The following is an 8,630-nucleotide window of genomic DNA, read 5'->3' as shown; positions in this document are numbered from 1 at the left end:
CGCTAATGACTTAATTAGTACTGCAGACGGTACGAATATTGCACGACTGAATGCGGTACTATTTGCCCGAATTAAATCAGTGCAATCCAAAACGACTCACCCACGTGCACGCACACACGCACACATTAATTGACTGTATTATGCGAACTCGTGTTCTAGGAAACCAGGAAGGGATACATATTCAATCACTCTATTTTTCGATAAATAAAATAGCAAGGATAACTGTAATATATTGAAAGAAACTCAAGCGATTTGTGAAAGCAGTTTTATATTACAAAAATTATATTCAATAAGGCGTCAGGATATTCGTTACACGATAACAGGACGTTTGGTATTTTGATTGCTCAATGACCTATTACTAACATTATCTTACTACACCTAGATGATATAAATACGATTAATAGCTAATTGATTATTCTGCGAAATAGTATAATTACATGCCCTTACACATATTGTATATAAATATGATCTATCGAAGTTGAGATAAAATAACACCCAGTGAAGGAAATACTATTTACCAAAAAATACACTTTCTTATACCGATACGACGATTGGTTAGTTTGATTTTTTTTAGAAAATGCGCATGATATTTTGAAATTGGAAGAATCTGTTTACACCTTGTCGTGTACCATACCTCAATTACGTCAATATTGCCTTACGATTATCTAACTAAACAGGATATTAAAAATTAAGGAATCTTAATACGTCCCTCATATTTGCAGTCGTTTGTGAATAATAATAATAATTATTGTTCACGATTTTGATACATCTAAATGCGAATTTGGAATACTCATTAGACACAAGGTTCCACGTAATTGCCGGGGAACAAACCTGTGATACCGTCCATAACCCCCTCCCACCACCCATCATCATTCTTTTTTAACACATAAATTACAGAACTTTCTTGGAAGCTCAATTCATCCTCTTTATCGGCATAATAATCATAAATTGCAACAACTGAAATGGTAATATCTCATTATAGAAAATAAAATACAGGTACTTACGGAACATTGCTACACTCCTCAGGACACTCTCACGACATACCTTTCTCGATGTAATCTTTTGGCACCCATCCAGGCAGGTCTTCTTCATCTGGCACGATAGGCATGATAGCACCGTTCGATTGCGTGGGCCTACCGAACTGCGAATGCTCTTCTTGTTCTGGTGGCGGAGGCGGCGGAAGCGGTGGGCTACTTGCGCCACTACTTCGAGTAATTTGATGACTTAATCTGTCCGATAACGTATGGTAACTAGTAAAGTCTAATGTATTGCCACTTATGCCGACTAATGGCGAAGGTGGAGCTACAAATAAAAGAAAGAAGACAACGTCAATTTTTCACTTTATTATCGAGTACGAGTAGTACGAAGTGGAAATGAAAAATACTTACGCGGCATGCTATTGAGTTGCTCTTGCGCATACCCTGCTGTTACACTAGGCGGTGCTGGTGGTGGAGTTTGGGGATGACTTTGCAATGGATGCACTGTTCCCACTTGAGGTGGTGAAGTGTGCTGGCTCGTAGTAGTTGCATGTGCATTGTGATTAGCATTATGAGCAACATGAGACGTAGTGTGCGCATGTAGAGGTAAGGTACTATAGCCAGGACCGCGTTCTCTTCTTTGATGGCCCAGCGGATAATTAGGAGCATAATGACTAGGAACTTGGGGTGGAGCAACAGCTGGTGGCGTCCTGTATTCTCGTGACCCTTTACTCAATGTCCCTGCGAAAAGGTGTCCTTATACTGAACCGAGTTCAAGGATATTATCAAATAAAAATATTTCTGTGATTCAATTTACCAGTTCTTACTGTCTGTGGAGGAGTAGGTGGCTTAGTTGTAGGAGCTGGCCCGACCATTGCAGCACCTAATCCAGATCCAGTGGAAGCTGCACCCAAACTCTGAACGCTACCCTGACTTCCACCACGTTGCTTGCTTCTCGGAGTACCGCTGCTACGTACTCCATGACCAATGTCGTCCAAAATCGTGTAGTCAATACTTTTCCTTACATATTTAATAGGTTTCTCTGGATTCGCTGGTGCAATAATTTTGTACTGGCGTACCGTAATCTTGTTCGCCGTCAAAACTCCAATTTCTCTTCTAGCTACTTTCTCTTTGTGTATCATAACTGTTTGAGCAATGTGGTTCATTTGACTTTCCATTTCAGCAAGCTGGGACGTTTGTAAGTCCAGCAATTGTAAAAAATTATAGGCAAGAGTATTTATCTGGTAGGCTACACTAGCCAATGACTGAGTGGTAAAATTTTTGGTCTCTTCTAAAGCTATTCTCTTATTCTCTGCTTGAAAGTAGTTTGCTTCACAATAATCAGCAACTCTCTCAAGATTTATATGATTATCAGCCAGATTACTCCTTCCCTCAGGAATTTCCTGACCAAGAAACGCTGCTAATTCTGCCATGACTTCAGAATCACTGCCTACTCCTGATGATACGCAATAAGAACTGGATCCTTGAGGGAACAGTGATATTTAAAGATTTACAAGAAGAATTCTACATGATGCTCATTGTACAAGACATTTTGTATTACATTGTACAATCATTCACTTTAAACAGTATTAAACACAATAGTTCGGTTATGCAGAGGAAACATAAAATAACTTTGAATAAATTGCAAAGAAAGTTAAAAGATTTGATTTAAAAGAATGAGGTTATGTAAGTGTCATGAAAACCCGTGGGAAACTAGTTAAGCAACAGAAATAAGATGAGCAGCATCTTTCTTGATTATTTCATTCTTGTCAATAAAAATGAGGAATTGATAGATAATAATTATCCGAAGGGCGGTGTCTCGCATGCAGGAAGTAAAATGGAGACGAAAGGCGACGACTCAGTAGCAAATAAAACGTCAACACAATAAACGATATTAAAAAATAGAAAATGAACTAACGGTACTCAGCCATATCGTAACTATCAGCTATTACACCTTCATTAATTCATAATTACCAAGGATCTAAGGAAACCGATAGAAAATAAATAACGATTCACGTCAACACCTCCTGCACGGATGATAGTATTATATGACTACGACTTCGTGAAGCGCCATCTACACGGAAAAGTATTATCCAATGTGGTAGTCAGTACAGTACGCACTATACTATGCGTTTACTTTGCATATGTCGAAGTAGCCTTAGCAAATGCGTTGAAATGACACGACGCTCGATATGAGCGAGTAATCATCACCGAAATATTATTGTACGGGCATTATTTTGTAATTTACCATGTGTTTTTGATTTTGGCGAAAGTCGAATCGCGCACATGATACTTGCATAAACGTCAGGCAGGGATATATTAAAACGATACGAAAGGGAAGGAAAACTAACTCGACGAGGGGACGAGCTGTTGGAAAAAGGGAAAGATGACAGGTACATCGAGACCTCGTATCGATTACACCACCGAGACATTGAAGATTACAAAATACAGCAATTACGTTGTAAATTCACAAAGGCAACTGAGCAAAAAAGGTATACGTTACAATTGTAGCACGAACTATTAATATTACAAATCAAAAGATCCTTGTCGAATCGACACATGGTCGGTATGCACGATAACGAAAGTGTTGGAGCAGCTATTCCCTCGTGGCAGAATGTGTTCGGAACATCGTAAACGAGGATCGTGAAAAAGCCAATAACTGTATATTTCATTGATTAAGGGCATTAGGCTCGATTTGAAGTGCTATTGTTCACAACAATTTAGTGAACGAAACGTTCTGTGCATTCATGCCAAGCTAACGAATCGACACAATAGAGTTGATTTTCGAGCAGGCGATCGTTAATTTTTTGTGGTACTTGACTTGGTGAAATACATTGAAAATGAATGATCTTTTGAAAGAATTGGAAGCTCTAAAAATTACGGGCGATTTCACCGTCGAAGGTCTATGGACTACGTGCATTGATCTTATTGAGAAGACTTACGTTCCTGAAAACTTAATCGGCCATGCCCGACCATGCCAAGAAGAAGATTTCGTAGAATACCGAGTATTCGTAGACAGAAATTTGCGAAATATCCGTTCTATGCTGCAACATATCGTTCGCACTCGCAATGAACAACATGTGCAAATATATTTTAATGCACCAACAGTAACAACTTTTGCTATCAAACTGTTGCTGCTCATCGGTGAACAACATGAAAAGAATGTTTGGAACACTATCGAATCAGTGTTTATTTCGAAGGAATTGACGAATGGATTCTTAGAGTTATATGGATATCAAAGTGTTGCACAGTTCTTAACAGAGCAAGATAATCTTAATACACTACTGTTGGAGTTAAGACCTAAGTTATTAAAAGACACTTGGAAGGCTTTTCCCGCAGCCTTAGCATGTTATAAGTGGATTTTATATCAAGTTGAGGTTTGTACAAAATTAGTTGAATGATTAACAATTGAATTACACATTAAAATCCATATTCTTTTTCCAGAAACCAGCTTTGTACACCCATATAGAAAATGTGCTTCCAACAGCTTTAATAGTAATTGACGATTTTGTGCCAGAAAATGTTGTTATAGGTCTCGAATGTTTACATCAAATTATCCAACATTCTCATTTGGTAAGATTTTATGTACAACTATTCAATCATCAACATTACTAACTTAAATTTTATGGATGCAGAAAAAGGGATTGGTTGATAGTGGATATGCCAATGCAATTTTTCATACTTTAGAGCGTTTAACTCATAAGAGAGAAGCTAGATACGTGATTTTGGTATATTTATGCATAACAAGTTTACTAGCTACAATAGAGCATTGGGACAAATTTTTAAATGTATTTGAAGTAAGTCAATATTTAGAGTACGCATTTTGATAGGCACATGAGTCCTACAAAATTTTACCTTGTTACAGTGGACATTGAGAGACAACATCCTGGCTGTACTACTGGATAATATAGAGTTTGAACAATGTGTAGAATTAAGGCGTGTCTACATGATGAGCTTGCGCCAACTTTTAACTAACAATGGTTGTGCCAAATGGTGTAAGAGGCTAACGAGAATACTTTCTGAATATTGCGAACATCATACAGACCTCAAGACATTGAAAGCAACATTGGAGGCAAGTGTCTTTACGTATAATCCTTACATTATTATATTGTTTTATTGATTTGATTGTGCATTTTTAGACTGCGAAAACCTTCGTTGTGATGTTTCACCTTCGCGCGGCTGCTCACTGCGCACCTTTGTACACAGCATTTTTAAAACTGCATCATGATTTAACAAAAACTCCGGTACTTGACAAAGAAATAATGCAAAATTTAGAGGACTGTATTTGTTTGTTGTATAAATTATCTCCGAATGTTGGGTGTGTAGTTATGAACGATGATAGAATACAGTCATTGATTAAAAATAGCCTACCAGTAGTATGCTTAGGTGATACCAAATATTTTCAATAAATAAAATGTGTAAACTTATCGTAAACTGTATCTAATAAATCATTATTTAAGAAGAAAATTATTTTTTGTAGCTTCGTAGAATGTAGCATGACGAAATATAATAATAAGTACTTAGTTCTCATTTTTGTGATTTAATAAAAATGTACTTTTTATTGTAAAATAAAAAATTTTGTTAGAAATTCTGTTTTATATCTTTACATTTAATTGTCACATGTCGGAAATTTTGTTCCTATTCATCAACCTGTTGATCAAGCTTTGTACAGGGATCTCATGTTGAACTTTGAGACTTAATATCTCGGTTTTTAATATCGTAACAAGGGATCAGTTTCTGAGCACATATAGAGGACACTTGAATTAAAATTCTAGTAAGTATAAAAAAAATGTAAGAAAATAAATTTTTATGTGAGCTTCCTTAATATTTTTCTCCAGAATTTGTTGATTCAATATTTTAAGTAATATGGAAAGATACTGTTAAGAAAAAGTAATGAAAACAAGTATATTCTATAAAATTGAAATAACATCAAACGACAAGGAAAATTACAGAAAGTAGTACAGTCCTTACGGTAAGACTTTTACAGACTTTTTTAGGATGTTTTATGTATTTCGGCTTATGAAGAGGAGAGTCTTGAACTTTGTATGGAGAGATAAGATAACAAAGTAATTATCAGGAGACATAAAAACAATGAAACTTATTCAATAGTTGCAAAACGTGTTACATTGATAAATAAAATAGATTAGGAACAAATTATTACTTCGTGTTCTGTGCGTGTACGAGAATGTCTCCGCTCTTAATTGGTATCATATTTCTTTTACTATTATACAGAATTTACGAGTACGTGACACGGGTACCACCAAACTTACCACCATGTTAGTTCTATCAAATTCTCTCAATTATCTCCGTTATTCATGTTCTTGTGTTATAAGTAAAATGTCTTGTGTCCAAAGGTCTTCCACGTCTACCAATAGTAGGATCTTACTGGCATTTATTATGGCACAATTATAAACATCCTGCCAAAGCTTTGCCATACTATACGAAGAAGTTAAAATCTGGCCTCGTTACGTGTTACATGGGTAGTTTCCTGACCATTATCGCAAATGATTATGACTCTATTAAAGAAGTACTAACAAGGGAGGAATTTGACGGAAGAGAAGCAGGCATAGACATTTTGTTAGAAAGATCATTCAGAGAAAAATTAGGTGACAAGTGAAATTTACTAAATGTGTATAAAATGAAAGTATAGAAGCTAACATTGAAGATACAATTCCAGGCATCTTTTTCACGGAAGGCAAATTATGGCAAAAACAGAGGAGATTCGCCCTACGACACATGAGGGATTTTGGATTCGGCAGAAGACATGGGAAGTTCGAGGCAAATTCAATGGAAAATGTTGTGTTGCTAATTAAAATGCTAAAAGAAGGTCCCATCAATAAGGAAGAAGAGGTAATTTTATAAGGGAGTTAATATTGTTTTACGAACTGTAACAGTAAATTTAATGCACGTAACAGACATATTTGAGAAACGGTTGCGCATTATTTCCGGATATCTTGTATCCATATGCTGCAAACAATGTATGGGATATAATGTTTGGAGAAAGATTAGATCGATCGGAGCATCACAAACTAAGATACATTTGTAAGTCTGCTATGTTGTTCCAAAGATCCGGTGATACTACGGGTGGAGCAATTGTTCAATTTTGGTATTTAAAATATTTCGGAAACATGTTTGGATATAAAAATTTTATAAAGGGAAGTTGTAGACTACGAGACTTTATCGAGGTAATTTCAACCTTCAGTTCATTTTCGGGTAAAATCGAAATAATATAATTGAAGAAGTGAACATTATTAATTGTCATAGGAACATGTAGACAATCGACAGTACTCTGGTAATAGCGATTACGATAGAGGATTAGTTGATCGGTATTTAAAGGAATTGGAAGCAACCAAGGATACTTTCTCGAAAAAACAGCTTCTCATGACTCTTCTAGATTTTATGTTTCCAGCTTTGTCTGCGATGCCAAGTGCTATTCTACACACAATCAAACTAGTTATGCATCATCCAAAAGTTATGAAAAACGTACAAGCAGAAATAGACAGCGTTGTCGGAACTGGAAGGCTTGTTACGTGGGACGATAGGCAAAAGTATAATGCACGATAAAAAATCTTTTAAAACGTATAAAAAAATGTCTTTTTTCAGTTTGCCATATACTGAAGCAACATTACGCGAGTCTCTCAGATATGAAACATTGACGCCGTTTAGCGTATTTCATAAAACGCTAAAGGAAACTACTATTCGTGGTTTCACCATTCCAAGCAATACGTTAGTTGTAACGAATTTGGCTGGAATGCATAATGATCCCGATTTTTGGGGCGATCCCAAAAAATTCAAGCCTGAAAGGTTTCTTAATGAAGATGGTCAATTATGCAAAGATTACTCACTTCCTTTCGGACTTGGTACGTGAGGAATTTCGAACAAGTGTCAGTGTATAATATTTTGAATGGGTAATGTTTTCTTCCAGGGCATCGCGTGTGTGCAGGTGAAACCTTTGCCAGATATACACTGTTCGAAGGGTTCGCTGCATTAATGCAAAATTTTAATTTCTCGTTTGTGGAAGGTGAGCCAACAGGTCTTGAGGACAAATTGCCTGGTCTCATTGTCACCCCAAAAGAAACGTGGATACGAGTAGAGCCGCGTTATACTTAGTGCGCAAAGACCACTTCTTTATAAAATTCATTTAATACTACTCTCCTAATTGTAAGGCAGTTTTATAGGAATAGACAGATGATGTATACAATTTGTGTACTGTAAGTTTATTTTATAATTCGAGATAGCCAGAGACGAAAATTACATTGCATCCAATAAACGCAATTGATATACAAAGGTTTTTATTAGAATTATTGCCTAGAAATAAATTGTAATTTCTTATACTTGTTTGTTTAAAAAGATGATTTTTTTGAATGATGGGTGCTCAGGAAAAAAAATTGTATATACAGATATTGCAGTCCTGAAGAAAATAGGGAAGATATGCTTAATCTTATGTGCAGTAAAAATTAAGAAATTATGTAATTATATACATCTTAATATTCATCTTCCCTAATTTATCATTCTTCCTTTCTCTTCTTTTATACAGAATATGTATCGATCTTTTTACTCAGTGAAAATAAACAAGATTTACGTACATATTTTATCTGTTCATTGTTTTGACAACTTTTACATTACAAATACAAACACTGAAAATGCTACTAA

General features: G+C 35.8%; 3 protein-coding genes across 4 annotated transcripts; 2 read left to right on the top strand and 1 right to left on the bottom strand.

Moving 5' to 3' along the window:
- Nucleotides 1-250: 250 nt before the first annotated feature.
- Nucleotides 251-3,074, bottom strand: Abi (tyrosine kinase Abl). Of its 2 annotated transcripts, none has more exons than XM_018030057.2 (5): nt 2,896-3,074; nt 1,795-2,460; nt 1,389-1,718; nt 1,045-1,302; nt 251-957 (listed from the first exon to the last, which is right to left on the bottom strand). In XM_018030057.2, the coding sequence occupies exons 1-5, from the start codon at nt 2,906-2,908 to the stop codon at nt 794-796; spliced, it is 1,431 nt and encodes a 476-aa protein (XP_017885546.1). In that variant the 5' UTR covers nt 2,909-3,074; the 3' UTR covers nt 251-793. The 2 variants fall into 2 exon arrangements, with proteins under 2 accessions (XP_017885546.1, XP_017885547.1); XM_018030058.2 differs by having other exon boundaries at nt 2,952-3,074.
- Nucleotides 3,075-3,133: 59 nt separating this feature from the next.
- LOC108628263 (TELO2-interacting protein 2) lies at nt 3,134-5,513 on the top strand. The gene is made up of 5 exons (XM_018030059.2): nt 3,134-4,354; nt 4,422-4,550; nt 4,613-4,774; nt 4,843-5,049; nt 5,117-5,513. Exons 1-5 carry the CDS (start codon nt 3,818-3,820, stop codon nt 5,384-5,386), a joined length of 1,305 nt encoding a protein of 434 aa, XP_017885548.1. The 5' UTR covers nt 3,134-3,817; the 3' UTR covers nt 5,387-5,513.
- A 445-nt stretch (nt 5,514-5,958) lies between these two features.
- Nucleotides 5,959-8,453, top strand: Cyp304a1 (Probable cytochrome P450 304a1). The gene is made up of 7 exons (XM_018030009.2): nt 5,959-6,253; nt 6,332-6,583; nt 6,655-6,827; nt 6,893-7,162; nt 7,242-7,525; nt 7,581-7,837; nt 7,903-8,453. Exons 1-7 carry the CDS (start codon nt 6,163-6,165, stop codon nt 8,085-8,087), a joined length of 1,512 nt encoding a protein of 503 aa, XP_017885498.1. The 5' UTR covers nt 5,959-6,162; the 3' UTR covers nt 8,088-8,453.
- Nucleotides 8,454-8,630: the final 177 nt, after the last annotated feature.

The sequence above is a fragment of the Ceratina calcarata genome, unplaced genomic scaffold (genome assembly GCF_001652005.2).
Source record: "Ceratina calcarata isolate Rehan_Ccalc_2016 unplaced genomic scaffold, ASM165200v1 scaffold514.2, whole genome shotgun sequence".
In the NCBI taxonomy this organism is placed as follows: Eukaryota; Metazoa; Arthropoda; class Insecta; order Hymenoptera; family Apidae; genus Ceratina; species Ceratina calcarata.
The sequence above is the reverse complement of the archived record's forward strand: the minus strand, read 5'-3'. Positions and strand labels throughout refer to the sequence as shown.

Excerpts from the sequence above, each read along its gene's own strand:
- Cyp304a1 (XM_018030009.2), top strand. The coding sequence starts at position 6,163 with ATGTCTCCGCTCTTAATTGGTATCATATTTCTTTTACTATTATACAGA. Across the intron at positions 6,584-6,654 it reads ATCATTCAGAGAAAAATTAG|GCATCTTTTTCACGGAAGGC; the intron begins GTGACAAGTGAA and ends ATACAATTCCAG. Across the intron at positions 7,163-7,241 it reads GACTACGAGACTTTATCGAG|GAACATGTAGACAATCGACA; the intron begins GTAATTTCAACC and ends TAATTGTCATAG.
- LOC108628263 (XM_018030059.2), top strand. The coding sequence starts at position 3,818 with ATGAATGATCTTTTGAAAGAATTGGAAGCTCTAAAAATTACGGGCGAT. Across the intron at positions 4,551-4,612 it reads TTATCCAACATTCTCATTTG|AAAAAGGGATTGGTTGATAG; the intron begins GTAAGATTTTAT and ends TTATGGATGCAG. Across the intron at positions 4,775-4,842 it reads AATTTTTAAATGTATTTGAA|TGGACATTGAGAGACAACAT; the intron begins GTAAGTCAATAT and ends ACCTTGTTACAG.
- Abi (XM_018030057.2), bottom strand. Across the intron at positions 1,719-1,794 it reads TCCACAGACAGTAAGAACTG|GGACATTGAGTAAAGGGTCA; the intron begins GTAAATTGAATC and ends ACCTTTTCGCAG. Across the intron at positions 958-1,044 it reads AAAAGATTACATCGAGAAAG|TTGTTGCAATTTATGATTAT; the intron begins GTATGTCGTGAG and ends TTACCATTTCAG.